Source organism: Ochotona princeps, chromosome 13, assembly GCF_030435755.1.
Source record: "Ochotona princeps isolate mOchPri1 chromosome 13, mOchPri1.hap1, whole genome shotgun sequence".
NCBI classification, from domain to species: domain Eukaryota; kingdom Metazoa; phylum Chordata; class Mammalia; order Lagomorpha; family Ochotonidae; genus Ochotona; species Ochotona princeps.
The window spans coordinates 33,544,579-33,561,750 of NC_080844.1; the positions used below are offsets into that span (position 1 = coordinate 33,544,579).

General features: G+C 55.6%; 1 protein-coding gene across 3 annotated transcripts; it reads right to left on the reverse strand.

Moving 5' to 3' along the window:
* Positions 1–764: 764 nt before the first annotated feature.
* On the reverse strand, positions 765–16,740 carry DNAJB12 (DnaJ heat shock protein family (Hsp40) member B12). Of its 3 annotated transcripts, none has more exons than XM_004583462.4 (9): positions 16,444–16,740; positions 7,791–7,974; positions 6,754–6,899; positions 4,755–4,940; positions 4,561–4,640; positions 3,584–3,693; positions 2,423–2,595; positions 1,830–1,927; positions 765–877 (listed from the first exon to the last, which is right to left on the reverse strand). In XM_004583462.4, the coding sequence occupies exons 1-9, from the start codon at positions 16,574–16,576 to the stop codon at positions 848–850; spliced, it is 1,140 nt and encodes a 379-aa protein (XP_004583519.2). In that variant the 5' UTR covers positions 16,577–16,740; the 3' UTR covers positions 765–847. The 3 variants fall into 3 exon arrangements, with proteins under 3 accessions (XP_004583519.2, XP_058527236.1, XP_004583520.2); XM_058671253.1 differs by having other exon boundaries at positions 1,785–1,927; positions 16,444–16,670; XM_004583463.4 differs by having other exon boundaries at positions 1,779–1,927; positions 16,444–16,670.
* Between the last annotated feature and the right edge of the window lie 432 nt (positions 16,741–17,172).

The window sequence follows — 17,172 nt, forward strand, 5'->3', positions numbered from 1 at the left end:
CCTGGCTCCTGCCCTGAGGGGCACCCATCCCTTCTCCAGCCTGGCCTCTCTCCAGCTTAGCCCTACACCTGCTGACCGTGATACGTTTCCTATAGATTTAAGACTATCATGATTACTACTGCCATCCAAAAAGGGGCCGGGGTGGGGTGACGTGGAGAGCCCCTGTGATGTTCATCATGTCACCGGCCACGGCCCACATTTAGCTGTAGGAGGACCAGGCTGCCTTGCCCTGAACAGGCTGCCCTTTCTAACATAGGGAAGAAGTCAGCTCACCAACCTAGGCAAACCCCTGCATAGTTAAAAAGTAGAATATATATATATATATCTTTATATATGCCTATTTACATATAAATAGATATATATACATACACACGCGGCTATAAGTTACTCAGGGACAGTGCTGTTCCCACCTCCTCTACCTTCTTGGCCTGGCCCAAGAGGTGCCTGCGTGAGGCTGGTGACAGCTTCCTGGGGAGGTGACCCCAGCAACTGGGTGCTCCCTTAGCCCTTCCTCTGGACAGACGCTGCTGGGGAGGTGACCCCAGCAACTGGGTGCTCCCTCAGCCCTTCCTCTGGACAGACGCTGCTGGGGTTACATTCTCTTTCTGTTGCTATGGTTTCAGTCTCCTAGGAGAGTGCACATGCAGAGCTTCTGCCAGCGCTGCCGGTGGGAGGGAGGCAGCCCCGGGCACGGCAGGCAGGGCTCCGGTCTGTCCTCGGAGCTTTCGGCGTTACTGGGTGAGAGAGAGGGCAGCTGGGCGGCGTTCGGCCTCCAATTCCACTTTAATGGTTTTGCTTTGTATGCCTTTCTTTAAATACACAGTCTGTCACCTTGGCTCAGTGTGTGTCACCAAAAGTTCTCCAGGGATTTCATAGTCTGGGGAGGAGAGGGGTGCCAGTTAGTTCATCCATGTATGCCTGGTGCCCATGTGGGGTTCTGTTCTCTTCCCTCCGCAAAGGGCCTGACAAACAGTCTCCAAGCATACAGCCTGCAGGTGGACCTTGGCCAAAGGGATACAGGCAAGGGAGGGACCAGCCAGGGTCCTTGCACGGAAAGCCACCTTTCCTGGTGCTACCCATGCCCCTCTACTGGCTCTCTGGCAGACTCTGGGAGCAGAGCCCAGGCCCCACGGCTGGGGTGGAGGAGGCATCCGGTGCTGAATGGCTGCAGCCAAGTCTCAGAGCTCAGGCAGGAGGCCTGGGCAGGCCGGATGGAATGCCTGTGGCTAGCCAGGTGCAGGAGCACTCTGCAGAAGGGGCCTCGGGTCCTACTGAGTGGATGGGCAGTGACCAGAGAGCCTGGGTCTCTGCTCTCCCAGGCCAGGCTGCCTAGGCCATCTTGCTACATTTTACTTGACTGGGAAGCGCAGAGAAGGTGGGGTGCTCTCAGCCTCCCTGCTCCCCCATGGCCCTTCCTGGAATCAGGTGGGCAGGGGGGATGATAGGGCCCAAACCCTGGTGTGCTGTGCCTGGGGAAGGGCTGTGGCCCAAACCCTGGTGTGCCCCTGCCTGGCTTCAGGGCAGCCCACCAGCCACAGAGCCAGGGAGGAGAGGGTGGTGAGGGGTGAGAGCACCCGCAGAGCTGAAGTGGACAGCAGTTTCCAAGCAGGTGCAGGGCTATCGCCTCTGGAGAATGGAGGTTGGCTGGGGCGTCTGTGCCCTGATTTCCACACCATCCCTCACCCACACTTCCTCCCTCTCACCCTCCCTCCTCCTCTGCCTCAGCACCACGGCCAAAGCTGCCAGGAGTTGCAGGGAGAGGCAGCCCTGGCTCATACTTGGACCTTGGTGTGGCTGGCCCCGGACTATCCATGCAGGGAGGCCTGCACCTCTGACAGCCGGTTACAGCTCGGGGTGGTCATCTTCTGTGCCTTGTGGTACATGTTGCTGTCGCCAAAGTAGTGGGCCCGGTACAGCAAACCTTCCTCTGCAAGGCAACGGGCAGGGGTGAGTGGGCAGCCTGTGCCTTTCCGCGGCTGCAGGTCTGCCTGGGCTTGCGGGCAGCTGGGAGAGCAGGGGGAATGCTGTGACAGGTCTGGGAGCATGGGTGGGTGGAGTGGGCTTTCTCCCTGGGGATGAGCTCGGAGGGGCAGCTGGTGGTCCGCCTCGTAAGAAGTCAGTCAAGGAGGGAAACTCGCCAGCCCGCTCAGACCTCCCTGGAATCCTGAGCACAGATCTGGATACACAATCGGGGAGCAGCAGCCAGAACGGCAGGCTGAATGTTACGATCCCTGGGTGCCTGCTGGTCCCAGGGGCCTGGCCCTATGGAAATGCACGAGCAGTGTCCAGTTCTTGGCTGGGAGTTGGCTAGTTTGGGCGTTGCCAGGGCCTGTGGGCAAGGAGGGCTTTCCCCTGCCTCGTTCTCAGGTTGCACCCCTTGCCAGCCCCCAACACACAGTTGTGTGAGCATGCGTGCACTCACTCTGCTGCTTTTCCTTCCAGCAGTTGTTGCGGAGGTTGGCTATATAATCGTCTTCCACATTCCGTTCCACTGTCTTGAGGCTGGAACCTGTGTACTCTTCAGTGAAGCTGTCAGCCACGTAGTACGTGACCCCCAGGTGGTCTGTGACTCGTTTGTGCACGTGGCCCACCGACCTGGCCAGAAGCACATTGGACGTCAGTGGGCCTGAGACTTCATGCCCTGGTAGGACTTAGGTGTGACATGGCCCCATGGCAAGTAGTGCCACATGGGTGACAGTCGTTGGCTCCCTCCCACACTAAGCAGAACCCTGTGTGCCACCCAAAATGAGGGCCTGAAGGAAAGGCAGGCGTTGCTTGGACACAAGTGATGAGCCTAGGTGATGACAGGCTCTTCTGTAAAACTGTCTCACACTGGGGACCTGGGGCCTTTGGGGAGAAATGCTGGAGGAGGAGCTGCAGCACCCAGACAGGAGCTGGCCCCCAGGGCACAGTCCCTGCACACCCTGTAGCAGCAGAGGGCCTGACATTGGGCTGTGAGCCTGAGCACAGGCTGTGGGCCCAGTGGACCAACTCTGCCCCCTGTTGGCTGAAAAAGAGCATAACACACTCCCTGCAGCTCAAGCAGCTGGATGCCTGCAGAATCCAGGAAATGGGCCCAGGAGCCAGACAGCAGGGGAGAGAGAGCAGATACTACACAGGGGCAGGTCTCTGCTGGCTATGGAGGTCACTTAACCCTCAACACACGCAGCTCGACATGATTAGGGATCTAGCCACAGCATCTGTGTCACTCAGTACATTTTCATAAGCAAGTGGATCCTCTGATTCTCAAGCTACAGATGAGAAAATGTGTGGGACTGAAAGCCACCTTCACTCTGCTTGTGGGTCCTGTGGGGGGTGGGAAATGAGGCTGGGCTGGGGTGGAGGGGGAGGGGGAGCAGAGCTGGGGGAGTCAGGCAAGGGGTGAGGTCTGTAACTTCCACAGCATGGTCTCAGAGAGCCAGGACCTCACAGGTCCAGCCATTCCTGGATTCTCTGGCAGCCTCCTGTGCTGTGATGGCGGACCTGCTGGGTAGACTGGGCAGGCAGGCCCCTGGTGGGGGCGCTGAGGCCGCAGTCCTCCACCTGCCTGCCAACCTGGACGGCCCCCATGGCAGGTACTCACGGTCTCGGACTCAGGCTGTACGGTGGACTGGAGACCATGAGCTGGCTGAGAGCCGACACGAGGATGAGGATGAGGATGGGCATCAGCTGGACAAACACCCCGAGGCCACCCTGGAGGGAAGAACCGACAGTCAGCTGGCCCGAACTGCGAGTGAGGGGCAGCAGCCATGTTCACAAACATGGCCAGCCCCCGCCTCCTGCCACCCAGTGAGGGGACACATGACGCTCTTCCACCTGCCGGTTCCCCTGACAGAAACAAAACAGCAGCTGGGACTGAATACAGAAGGCGGGAGGGATCTGCTCCTCCTTGTGAGAAAACACCAAAACCCACGCTGCCTCCAAGACAGCGGCGGGCAGGGCTGAAGGAAACTGCCACCATACCTGCCTTTTCCAGTTTCGCATCATATAATCTGTTATTAATTCAAGATCTACCAACTAAATTTTTAGAAATGAAAAAAAAATATTCATTCATGGTGCGAGGGTTTGTAGCTTTAAAATCCCTATGTAGGTTAAGTACAAAATGAAGATTTGTACAATGAGCAAATCAGCACTGTCAGAGGAGGGAGCCCTCTGCCGGCCTGAGCGGCTGGCTGCAAGGCTGTCACTTCAGCTGGCGCCTGCTGGGCCTACGGTCCTAACAGTGCTGAGAGGAAGCACGGTCAGCACTGAGTTACAGTTCTCTCACGGAGTTCAAAGCTGTAGCTGGCAAACGTCACGCAGGCCTTTAGAATGGCAGCCAGCACAAAAAGCCATCCACCCCCAGCCTGTCTCGTCTGTAGGTGGAGAAGTTGCTGCCTTTTAGTCTGACACAGGCCACTGAAGCCTCACTCCCGCAGGCAACATGGCATCTGGCTCCCCCTGGTGTGGCTCTGCAGAATGGCAGCACCGCGGGGGCCCAGAATGGACTGTGTGAGTGGTCCCTCCTCTGAGACCCACACCCTGGGGTGGGCTCCTCCTCCTCCCACCTTCCTCACTCACGTCACCCTGGTTCTCCCTGCGGTCCTGCCTTTGCTGGTAGGTGTAGCGCATGCGGCCATTGCTGTACACGTGGACGTTACCTGGGGGTAGGAGGGGAATGAGTCAAGACCCAGGGAAGGGGGATGATGGGGCTGATACCGGGTCTGCCCTATCACCCCAGGGGAGACCCGGCTGGTAGGGGGTGGAGAACTTACTAGAAGGGAAGCCACCGCCAAAGAAAATGTTGAAGAGGTCCTCAGGGGAGATGTCCGCCTCGAAGCCACGGTTGAAGTCCCCGTGCCCGTGGCCGTGCCGGGCTGCCTGGCTCTTGTCATCACCAAACTGGTCGTACTGCTTCCTCTTCTCAGGGTTGCTGAGTACCGCGTATGCTGTGCCGATGGCTGGGAAAGAGGTGGGATGGTCAGCGCGGAGTGCTGGGCTCGGCCAGCGCTGTCGTCGGCCTCCGCTTTAGGAGGGCAGGTGGCAAGTGTGGCTGACACACGTGTGCAGGGCGGGCTCGAGCTGCCTGCTCTGCTCCTGGCACTGAAGGCCTTCTCTGACACCAGCACACCTAACCCATGAGCAGACCAGGGCACAGAGAGGCCTGGCGTGCACAGCAGCCTCCGGGCTCACCGCGGCAGAGCCGGGAGTCGAACCTGGAAATGTCTTGCCTCAAAGGTCCGTTGGTCAGTCAGTCTGTTTATCTATCTATCTGTTTATCTATCTACTGTTTATCTATCTATCTATCTATCTATCTATCTAATCCAATCCAATCCAATCCAATCCAATCCAATCCAAAAGAATACCAGAGAAAGAAGGAGAGAGTGGAGCTTGATTTTCCATCTACTAGTTCACTTCCCACGTGACCACCACGATAGTAAGGTCTGGAGTAGGCCAAGCCAGGAGCCTGGAATTCCATCCTGGTCTGCCACGTGGGTGACCAGAGCCCAGACACCTGGGCCATCTTTACAGACATCCCAGGCTGTTAGCAGGAAGCTAGATGGGAAATACAGTGGCCAGGACTTAAACCAACACTCCGATACGGGATGCCAGCATCCCGAGTGGTGGCTTAACCCCTTGGGCCACAATGCAGGCCCCTGCTTCAAATTTTCTGACTTCATGAAAACCATCAGCCCCCTTCCCTTGACCCTTATTCCTCTTTCTTGAAGCACCCAATGGGTTGGGGCAGGCCTTTAGGGAGGTAAGACATCTGGAAGTCACAGTATGACAAGGGGCCAAGCCGATAATGTTCTTGCCAGGCAGAGGAAAGCAGCAGTGACTCATGGGACCCGGTCGACTTGCCTGGTATTGCTGCTATTGCTGGGCTGAACCTCCTCCTTCCTGGAGTCCAGCCCCCAGGCCCAACAGGAAGCCTGTGCTACGAAAACGTCAGGAGCCAGTGCTGTGGTATAGCAAGTCAATCCTCCAGTTGTGGTGCCAGCCCCCCATTCGGGCACTGGTTTGTGTCCTGGCTGTTCCATTCTGATCCAGTGCAGTGGGAAAGCAGTGCAGGACGATTCACATGCTTGGGCCCCTGAATCTACATGGGAGACCTGGAAGAAGCTCCTGGCTTCAGACTGGCCCAGCTCTGGCCTTTAGGCTATTTGGGGAGTGACCCAGCGGATAGAAGATCTCTGTCTCTCCTTCTCTCTGTAACTTTGCCTTTCCAATAAAAATAAAATTAAATCTTATAAGAAAATTTCCCCTGGAATTTATTGAAAGAAGAGAAAGAAACAGAAAGTGAAAAAGAGAAAGACAGAAGAAAAAAAACAAAGAAAATACAAACGAATAAAGGGCAGCTGATAATTTCGGCCAGAAGTAGTGCCCCAGCCCCACACCAAGCAACCCTGAGGCCAGAGACGGCCTTGCTCCCCTGCTCCCCACAGGCTGAGGGTGTGCAGGGAGCCAGAGGTCCTGACCCGGGGCTTCCCTGCCCCTTAGCATCGGCAGACTGCTGCCCAACGGGAAGTGGGTAGGGCAAGCCAGGAGGCCTGTGTTCGCCTGTGTCCACCACAGGACGCTGGAGCAGCTGCAGGAGGTGCAGGGAAGGAGACGCAGCAGGGGTTACTCCTCCCCCATGGCCACTGGGGCCTGTGGCCAGAATCTTCTGCCCAGGCAGTAGCTCCTGAGCCCAGGGAATCCAGCCTGGTACTGCATCTTGCCCTCCCTCTGTTGGCCCCTCTGTCCCTCCCCAGGACACTGGGGCCCACTGACCTTTGAATGCTTCTGTGGCACCAGGTGCGTGGTTCTTGTCTGGGTGGAATTTGAGGGCTAGCTTGCGGTAGGCCTTCTTCAGATCCTCGTCCGAGGCTCCCCTGCTCACACCCAGGATCTCGTAGTAATCTTTACACTGCTTGACCCTGGCAGGGAGAAGAGCATGGTAGTGGGCGCCCTCCAAGGGCCCTGAAGGGCAGGGCAGCAGGGTCCCTAGGTCAGCTGCCCGACTTGAGGGCTGGAAGAGCCATGGCAGACTCCAGCTGCTGGTGACACTTCAGCAGGGGCGGCTGCCACCTGGCTGCCTTTTGCTGCCAGCTTCCTCACTGGGGCACTCAGAAAGACTGGCAGTGTCTCCACGTCCAGTGCCCGGGCCAGGGGTGTCCGAGCTTAACCAGGTATCTTCTCTCCCAGCACCTGGAGTCTTGAGTGGGGAACAGAAGGGCCGGAAACAGAAAGGGCGTGTTGGTTCTGAGGAGACTCCGGTCTCCTAAGGTCAGTTTCCACTGCCTACAACTGATGGACGGGGCTGGACTCGGGTCACACGTATAACTCCACCGGTTCACACATCTATGGCAACCACAGTAACACTTGCTCATGGGTGGCTGCTGTGTCCTAGAGGGCAGCCAGCAGGTGAGAAGGCCCGGAAGGAATCCTGAGGCCTGGGAACAAGGGGGGGTGGGAGTGCACCGGGTGGTTTCAGGCCTGGTGGTGAGCCACACGGTCTTGGAGGGGTGGTTCTGCTTCCTGCCGCCTCTGTGCCCCACACAGGCTTTAGTCTGAACAGGTCTTCGTTGGGGAAGGAGCTGGAGAGGAGACCAGGTCCCATCTCTGACAAACGGCTGTGTCAAGAGGCATAGGGCCTGGAAGCCGGTGATGTAAGCATCTCCATCCTTCGCTGTGGTTGTGTGGGCAGGAGGGACAGCCTGGCTCCCCAGTATTCTGGGGCCTTGTGGGAGCTAAGCAGGGGTTCCACTGAGTCTCCTCCAACCTCCCCTCACCCCACGATCTTCCCAGGCCTGGCCAGACCCTGCTACCTTTTTACAGCTGCTACTTGTTCGGCAGTGTAGCCTTTGGTGCCCTCTGCTCCTCCTCCGGCCTCGCCGTTGGCCGAGGGGGCCTCGGTGCTCCCTGCTTTCCTGTGGGTGGCATGGGATGTGTCTGTGGATGGCGGCTGGTCACTGGCAGACTGTGACTTCTGGTTGAGGGACTCTATTAGGGCTGTGGAAGACAAGGAAACCATTGAGGGTCCGTTCCCGCCAGGCTGTGGGGCAAGGCAGAGGCCGGGGCCCCAGCGCCCCTGCCCAGCAAAGGCCCTTGCTCCTCCCTCATGGGGGCCTGAGGCTGTTGGTGAGGTTAAGCCGCCTGCTCTCCTTAGGTGAACACCGAAGTCACATAATTTAATGGATAAATCTATAGCGCTGCTTCGTTTTTCAGACAGTATATTTATGAGTATACTCATCTCCTCTCTTCTTGAAGACATTTAGGCAGGGGGTCAGTGCTGTGGTGCACCGGTTAAGCCACCGCTCGTGTTGTTGGTGAGCTGGAGCGCCAGGGAGCCCCACATGCTCGGCCTGTGACTTAGCCTCTTGTTAATGCAGTGTGGGAAGGCAGAGGCAGACGGTCTGAGCACCTGGGTCCCTGCACCCAGGTAGGAGACCAAGTTTCAGCCTGACACAACCCTGGCTGTGTGGCCATTTGGGGAGTGAACTAGTGAATGGGCGATCCCTGTCTCTCCCACTCTTTCATATAAATAAATGTTTAAAAGTATAAAATGAGGCAGAATTTTAATGTTCTGGCAAGTCTTCAAAATTATAACTGGTTTTTGTTAATCGGTCCTACAGACAAATTGATTTTGCTTTATTTCCTTCCGTGTAATGGCTTTGAATCCATGTAGCTACTGAACTCATTCAAATCTGCACACTTTTCTCTCACACTGCCTCACAGACAGAATATCCAAAATACTCAGTTCATCGCACTATCTGCTATTACTTCCCATTTGCATTGTTTTTTTTTTTTTTTTTTAAATTTAGGGCCCGGTGTGGAAACCTACCAGCTAAAGTACTCGCTTTGCATGCACCAGAATCCCATATGGGCAACCGCTGCTAATCAGGGTGGCCCTACTTTCCGTCCAGCTCCCTGCTCGTGCCTGGGAAAGCAGTCGAGGATGGCTTGGGACCCTGCACCCGTATGGGAGACCTGGAAGAAGTTCCTGGCTCCTGGCTTTAGATCAGCTCAGTTTTGGCTGTTACAGTCACTTGGGGAGTGAACCAGAGAATAGGAGATCTTTCTCTCTGTATCTCCTTCTCTATGTGTAATCGCCTTTCCAATAAAAATAAATCTTTAAAAAAAAATTAACATGGCCCAGTGCCATAGTGTAGCAGCTAAAGTCCTCGCCTTGAATGCACCAGGATCCCATATGGGTGCCAGTTCTAATCCCGGCAGCTCCACTTCCCATACAGCTTCCTGCTTGTGGCCTGGGAAAGCAGTCGAGGACGGCCCAAAGCCTTGGAACCCTGCACCCGCGTGGGAGACCTGGAAGAGGTTCCTGGTTCCCAGCTTCAGATTGGCGCAGCACCGGCTGTTGCGGCTCACTTGGGGAGTGAATCATTGGACAGAAGATCTTCCTCTCTGTCTCTCCTCTCTGTATATCTGACTTTGTAATAAAATAAATAAATCTTTAAAAAAACCTGCAAGGATACAAACAGGAAATAATAGCAGATAGTGTAATGAACTGAGTATTTTGTGAGGCAGAACAAGTAAGCACCTGCAGATTTGAATGAGTTCAGTAGCTACATGGATTCAAAGCCAGCACATGGAAGGAAATAAAGTAGAATACAAAATACATGAGTCTGAAATTAAAGTTAAAGTCTGTAGGTCTGATGAACAAAACTAGTTATAATTTTGAAGACTATCAGGATATGAAAATTCTGCCTAAATTAAATAAAAAAGATTTATTTTGATGTGAAGGACAAATTTATAGAGAGGATAGACAGAGAGAAAGATCTTCCATCCACCAGCTCACTCCCTAAATGGCTGCAATGGTTGAGCCACTGTGCTGTGCTCCAGCCAGCAGAGCCAGTAACGTGGGACAGAGAGGGGCTGGGGATGAAGCACTGACAGGAGACCAGCGATCGGAGAAGTCTTTCCCAGAGGGCTCTCTTCCTCTCGCCTTATACACCTTTCCTACAAAGACCTTTGGCCAAACAATTACATACAACTGAGTCCAACTCTTCTCAGTCTGGAAAATGAGTCCAGGTGCTTTGCAGGGTTAAAAGTTCAGCCTGTGCTTCTGCCGTAACTGCAAGCCCAGTTTCTGCTACTGCTCAGCTTAACAAGCACCATTAGCTCCTTAGCCCCCACCAGTGCTGGCCCCCTAAATTGGGATTTTTAAATGACTGTGGGTTCTCAGCACTTCCAATCCAGCTTCCTGCCAGTGCGCTTATGATGCAGGGATTGCCCAACTAGCTGGATGCCTGTCACTCCATGGGAGGCCTGGACAGAGCCTGTATCAGGCCCATCCTGGCACAGGAGTGAACCAGTGGACAGATCTCTATTTCTCTCCCCATTCTCTGTTACTCTGCCTTTCAAATAAGTCAGTCTGTAAATCTTAACCACCCCGCGCCTCTCCCCCACCAAAAAAAACAGCTGCAGTTATGGCCTGGGCTGGTAGTGTGGGTGGCCATGGGGGAAGGCTGGCCGGAGAGCTGGTAGAACCCCAGTGGGGTGGGGGGCAGGTGGGTGGGGGGTGGTCCAAGGCTTAGGAAGGCTAAGCTTCGGCATTCAGCCGGCTCTGGACCGGTCAGACGCTGGGGGACTAGCAAGGGAAGACACCAACAAATGAAGGCATGCTGGCGCAGGGGAGGACAGAGGACGACTGACTTCTACGGCTCTTTTTTTTTTCCTTTTAAAGATTTCTTTTATTTTTATTACAAAGTCAGATATACTGAGAGGAGGAGAGATAGAGAGGAAGTGGAGCTGCTGGGATTAGAACCAGCGGCCATATGGGATCAAGGCGAGGACCTTAGCCACTAGGCCATGCTGCCAAGCCCAACTTCTAGGCCATCGGGGCCATCTGGTCCATGTCCCTCACTGCAATGCCTGGGTCCATCCCTGCCTCAGGTCTGACTCCAGCTTCCCGCTAATGTCAGCCCTGGGAGGCAGTGGTGATGGTCAAGCACTTGGGCTCCTGCCACTCACCTGGGAGGCTTGGACTGAGCTCCCAAGTCCCTGGTTTTGGCCTCAACCCAGCTCTAGCCACTGCAGGCATTTGGGGAGCAAACCAATGAACTGGTTCTCTCTCAAGTGAACTAATACAAGTTTCAGAAGTTGTTTGGGCCCAGCACGGAGGCCTAGAGGCTAAAGTCCTTGCGTTGAACACGCCGGGATCCCATATGGGTGCCGGTTCTAATGCCGGCAGCCCAGCTTCCCATCCAGCTCCTTGCTTGTGGCCTGGGAAAGCAGAAGAGGATGGCCCAAAGCCTTGGGACCCTGCACCTGCGTGGGAGACCCAGAAGAAGCTCCTGGCTTTACATCAGTTCAACTCTGGCCATTGTGGTCACTTGGGGAGTGGACAGAATATCTTCTCTCTCCTCCTCTTTGCATATTTGGCTTTCCAATAAAACTTTTTTTTTTTAATTATCTTTCTCTGTCTCTCCTTCTCTGTGGATCTGGTTTTCCAATAAAAACAAATAAATCTTAAAAACAAAAAACATAGCACGGCATGGTAGCCTAGTGCCTAAAGTCCTCACCTGATACATACTGGGATCCTGTATGGGCAGTGGTTCATATACCAGCAGTCCCGCTTCCCATCCAGCTCTCTGTTTGTGGCCTGGGAAAGCAGTTGCAGATGGCCCAAAGCCTTGGGATCTGGCACCCGAATGGGAGACCTGGAGGAAATTCCTGGCTCCTGGCTTTGGATCAGTGCAGCACCGGCCATTGCAGTCACTTGGGGAGTGAATCAGTGAGCAGACCATCCTCTCTGTCTCTCCTCCTCTCTGTACATCTGACTTGGCAATAAAAATAAATAAATCCTTTTTTTAAAAAAAGAAGTCGTTTATCTCAGTTTCTCTGAAGGTCCAGAATGAGCCTGGCATGTCCTCCGTGCAATAGAAGTGGCCATCTGATTGCCACAAACATAAGAGACCTCAGCCAGAAAATGGTGAGCTCTCCACAGTACCCCTCAGGGAAGATTCTGGATGTTTTATAGGGAAGTTACCTGGAGTCAGCCACTGGAATGTGGCCACACTGTGTGAAGAGAGCCCAAAGGGGAATGGATGTGTTCTGGGCCACAGCAGTTTCCTGCTGGAGCAGGAAATTTGAGTCTTCTGGGTGCCAGCAAGTGGGCAAGTCTTGTGGCCTAGACACTCTGTGCTAGGCCCCCCACCACAATCTGGCTACTAGGAAATGTCACAGATTGAGGGACAGACAGTCTCTTGCTGATCCCGCTCTGACACTTTCTAGGGAATCAATGGAAGAAGACAAGGTGGCATGGGAAAGGCGGCAGATGGATGTGTGTGTTCCTGCAGCCAGAGCCAGCAGGGGCTGCCCCTTCAAATTCACACCGCAAGGTCAAGACTGGCCAGCCACTTCACACCCGTCTCTGCCACTTGCTAGCTGCGGCACTCCAGACAACCTAACCCCGTGTCTCTGTGCAAAACTGTTTCCACCTTGGAGGGCCTGGTCTGACAACTGCCTGCAGCTTCTGATTCCAGTTTCCTGGCAACGCAGACGCTGGGAGGCAGTGGTGAGTCAGACTCATTCACTAGGTCCTGACCACACACGTGGGAGACTTGGACAGAGGTCCTGGCTCCTGGCTTCGGCTCTGGCCCAGGCCCGACCACTCAGGCACTTGGGAAGAGAATGGCACACAGTACAATTCAGCACAATGCCTAGCAGTCACTGCTGTATGGAATGGGTTATTGTTACTTCTGTTGTTACGCAAGCAGTTGGGTTTCAGGCTCTCTCCCTGCAGGAGAAGGGGAGGTCAGGGCAGGGAGCCTGTCCCAGTGGGCGCAGGCACTTGTGCATCCTTTGCACATCGGCCACACGCCTGTACCAACGGAGTGGATTCATCTCAGAGCTGCTGTGAGGTAGAAGGAGACTCTGTAGCATCAAGAGAATGGAAGGGTGCAGTACACAAGGGACCCTGAACTGCAAGGACCCTTGGGGACCATGCCGGCCGACCCTCTCTCCCTCTGTAAGGGAGGCCTGCACACCTAGATGTTTCCACCAGCCCCTCAGGAAATCTGGTGCCTTGCACCACTGCTGCTGGGCCCCAGCAGAGTTAGTGACTGTCAGGCCGCTGCGTGCTAGACAGAACCTCCCAGTAGGGGAATGCCCAGGCCCGTCACCCTGCTCTGCGGCCTCCTGGCCTGCAGCCCAGCTACTGCTCCACAAGGCACTCACTAGCCCTGGTGCACCCCTGGTTACCTCCTATGACTGTAGACCCAAGTCTCTTCATGGAGTTCCCTTCGTGAGGGACTCCTGGACCCCACAGTGGCTCTGAGCCTCCCTGGCCCTCTCCCCACCTGTGCCTCTATTTCCCCAAGGCCTCGTGCTCCACACATGCTCCCGATCCATCTCCCTTTACTCCTTCACTCGCCCTTTTCCCATGGAGCCTCCGTAGCACCTGCCAGGGCAGGTGCACACTACCTTCACGCACCTCTCCATGGCTACCTGGTGGCTGCCCTCTCCCGGGACCGCCTCTGCCTGCGCACACCTGCCCGGGTACAGCTCTGAGGAGCTCCACCAAATGCCATCAGACTTCTACCTGGTGCCTGAGTCCAAACTGACCACTCCTCCTGAATGCCCTCATGTCATCCCACCCCCGTTCTTCAGCCCTGGTCACTCACAGAGGTTCTGAGTCGCATCCCTCAGCATTCCTATTCCTTATCCATATCATCTTATTTCAGGCTTTTGTAACGACTAACTCATTCGAGGCAACTGATTTTTCCCTCTATGAATCTCTTCCCCCCATCAGTCCTCTTTGTTGTTCTCTTGTAAAAACATGCTTATTCTTGCTATCAAAACCTTCCATATGGGGCTGGTGTTGTGGTATATCAAGTTAAGCCGCCACCTGCTATGCTGGCATTCCATGTGGGTACCACTTTGAGATCTGGCTGCTCCACTTCGGATCCAGCTCTTCCCTGCTAATGCGCCTGGGAAAGCAGTGGGAGATAGTCTAAGCACTGGGGTCCCTGCATGCGCGTGTGGGGGACCTGGATGAAGCCCCAGATGTTGCAGCCATTTGGGGAGTAAACCAGTAGCTGGAAGTGGGCACACTCTTTCGCTTCCCATCTCTCTCTGTAACTCTGCCTTTCAAAGAAATAAAAATTCTTTAAAACCCTTCACTGGGGCCCAGCGGCGTGGCCTAGCGGCTAAAGTCCTTGCCTTGAACACGCCGGGATCCCATATGGGCGCCGGTTCTAATCCCAGCAGCTCCACTTCCCATTCAGCTCCCTGCTTGTGGCCTGGGAAAGCAGTCGAGGACGGCCCAAGGCATTGGGACCCTGCACCCACGTGGGAGACCCGGAAGAGGTTCCAGGTTCCCGGCTTGGGATTGGCGCGTACCGGCCCATTGCAGCTCACTTGGGGAGTGAATCATCGGATGGAAGATCTTCCTCTCTGTCTCTCCTCCTCTCTGTATATCCGGCTTTCCAATAATAATAAATCTTAAAAAAAAAAAAAAAAACCCTTCACTGATTTCTTCAGTAACTACAGAAAGAGTTCCATAATCCAGCTCCACTTTATTTTCTAGTCCTATCTGCCTGTCAGCACCACTGTGGCCTCCGAGTCATGCCTTACTCCAGCAGCACAGTGGAGACTGCCTCCCGGCGTGCCCTGCACAGCCTTCCCTGCAGTGAAAGCACGCTATTTTTACGCCCTTGTAATAGCATTTTCCAGTACATTGCTTATAATTTATTGCTGGAATGTGTTTGTCCTTCACACTTGCCCCACGGGTACTGGGGACGGGATGTTTGTTCAATTCCAGTTATCATCTTGGGTTCTGCGATTTCCTCCACCCATACCTCTGAGTCCTTCACTACACGCTCTTCGAAGCAAGGGCTCACATCTCATCAGTCCTGCGACACTGGCTGGCAGCAAGCATGGAACGTTGCAGTCTCTTCCCCCATCGTCTGCCCCGCAATCTGCTTTTTTGGGGGGCCCAGGCCCAAAGTATCAGTGAAGACAATTCCGTAAGATCTTTCAGCCAAGATTTCCCTGCCTCAGGGTTGACCAACCTCAGTGAACCCAGGAAACAAGGCAAAGTTCACCCAGCTGCCCTTTGCAAAGGTGCGAACACTGCAAACATGCAGCAGGTGGCTCTTCCGCTGGAGCCACAGGAAGGACAACCCTGGTCTCCCTGAACCAGCCCAGGGGACTGCCACTGCATCCCCTCCCACGGCCCGGTGGGCTCCAGCAGCCTCGGAGCAGGGAGTCCCACAGCCGGAGGGCCCACAGCTCCAGGAGGCAGCTCCTGCAGCAGGTTAGCTCAGGAGTCCTGGCGAACACGCACTGAAACTCTCTCCAAACAGGAGGCCAGTGGGCTAAAGATCAACCTGAATAGTCAGGAGGGAGGAGTGCTCCGGCCTGGAACACCGGCTGGATTGCATAACCGGTGGGCAGGGCTCGGAGGCTGCCTGCTGCTCTTGGGTTTCACCTGCCTGCTTTAACAAGCCTGAACCGTTGCTGAATGCCCTCCTTCCCCCCCAGTCCCTAGGCGGGTCACTCCCACCACCAACTCTCTAAACTTGAGAGCCCTGCGCGTAGCATCGACCCTGCCAACTCCTGTATTCTCCGGGCAGGGCAGCGCTACCTGCCGGCGCTGAGCCCGAGTGGAACCCCAGAATCCCGGCTGATCCAGAGCCTGTCAGACCCCAGAGCAATGCAAGCCATGCAGGCCCTAAACCCCGGTATTCTTTTTTGTCCTCAGAAAACTTGGGGTTCACTGGCTGTTTGCATAGGGTTCTGGGGTGGAAGAGACAATGAGGGCAGACAAGCTCGCTGCTGCCTCCGTGGTTTGGGAGTTTTCGGGGTAGTGCCACCAGCAGCCTGATGCTGTGTCGTCCACACGACCCTCCGTCCCCACCACCGATGGACTCCGGGAGTGGGGCGTGGGCGCCTGAGCACAGCACCCCAAGGCCCTTCCTCAGCTCCCAAACTCTTCCTCAGGGGGAAGAGAGGCTGCGGCGGGCAGAGACGCCCCGTCTGTGAAACCGTGCGAGGGTCGCTCACTCTAACCTCTCTCCCCCATAGGGGTTTTATGTTTATATTTCCTTAACTCTTTTTTTTTTTTTTTTTAACATTTCCCAGGCCGGCAACGGTGGCCCAGGGCCACCGAACAGCCCCTTGGGAAAAGTAGTTCGCATCTGCTTCCAGATAAACTTTCTTGGAGCCCCAGTCTGCCACTCCATCTCATTCTCGGGTGTCGCAAATCCCACGAGGGGTTCTGCGAACACCCGGAAGGCTCAGGTCCCGGTCGTCCCGGTACTGAGGTGTGCAAGCATCCCAAGGCAGGAGCGAGAGGGAGACTACAACTCCCAGCAGCCCCCGCGCGCACCAGTGCGCAGGCGTAGCCGCGCCTCGCCACCCCTCCCCCTCCTCCAACTGCTGCCGCCGGTCCGTTCCCGTCTTCCCCCTCCTTCAGTTGTTAATGTGCCCCTCCGGGTCCCGGCCCCTGTCACGCACCGCGAACTCGCGGCGTCGGGTACAGCCGCTGCGCCTTCTCCAGGAAGCGGAGGGCCCGGTCGGGCTGTTGGCTCTGGATGGCCTTGAGGGCGATGCTGATACAGCGCTCGGCTTCATCCTTGTTGGATTCCATGGCGGAACCCGAGCGCGGAAGCAGGGAGGGGGAGGCCGGCCGAGCGAGAGGCTGCGCCAGCCGCCGGCGCGTCGCGGGGCAGGCCGGCGCCGAGTGATGACACAACCCTCCGCCTCTCCTGGCCCGTGCGGGGAGCGAGGGCGGAAGCGCTACCGTATGTCTCCTAAGAGCCGGCCGCCCTGTTTAGGTAGTCCTGATGGTGCGTGCTCGCATACACCTGGAGCTCAAAGTGTCTGACCGGTGCCGGGAGTCTCAAAGCTGAGCGTGCTGGCAGGTTCCTGGCAGTGAACTCTGCGTTGGAGATAAGTTATGTGTTTTCATTGAACAGGTGTTTCCCGAGGAGCCAGTGTTTTTCAAACATGGTGGTGTGATGAGGTTGCGGGGATGACCAAAGCAAGCCCCTGCCTTCTCACACCTTACATTCCAGGCTGTGCAGGGCAGGCCTGTGCAGGCGTCCAGCAGACAAGTATGCTCGGTGACAACGCTGTGCAAACTCGAGGACAGATGCTAGGAGGGCTTGTTAGTGGCTTTGGTGCAGGTTCAGAGAAATCGCTCAGAAGTTACCCTCGCTCATTGCTTGGGCAGGGAGTCCTGTG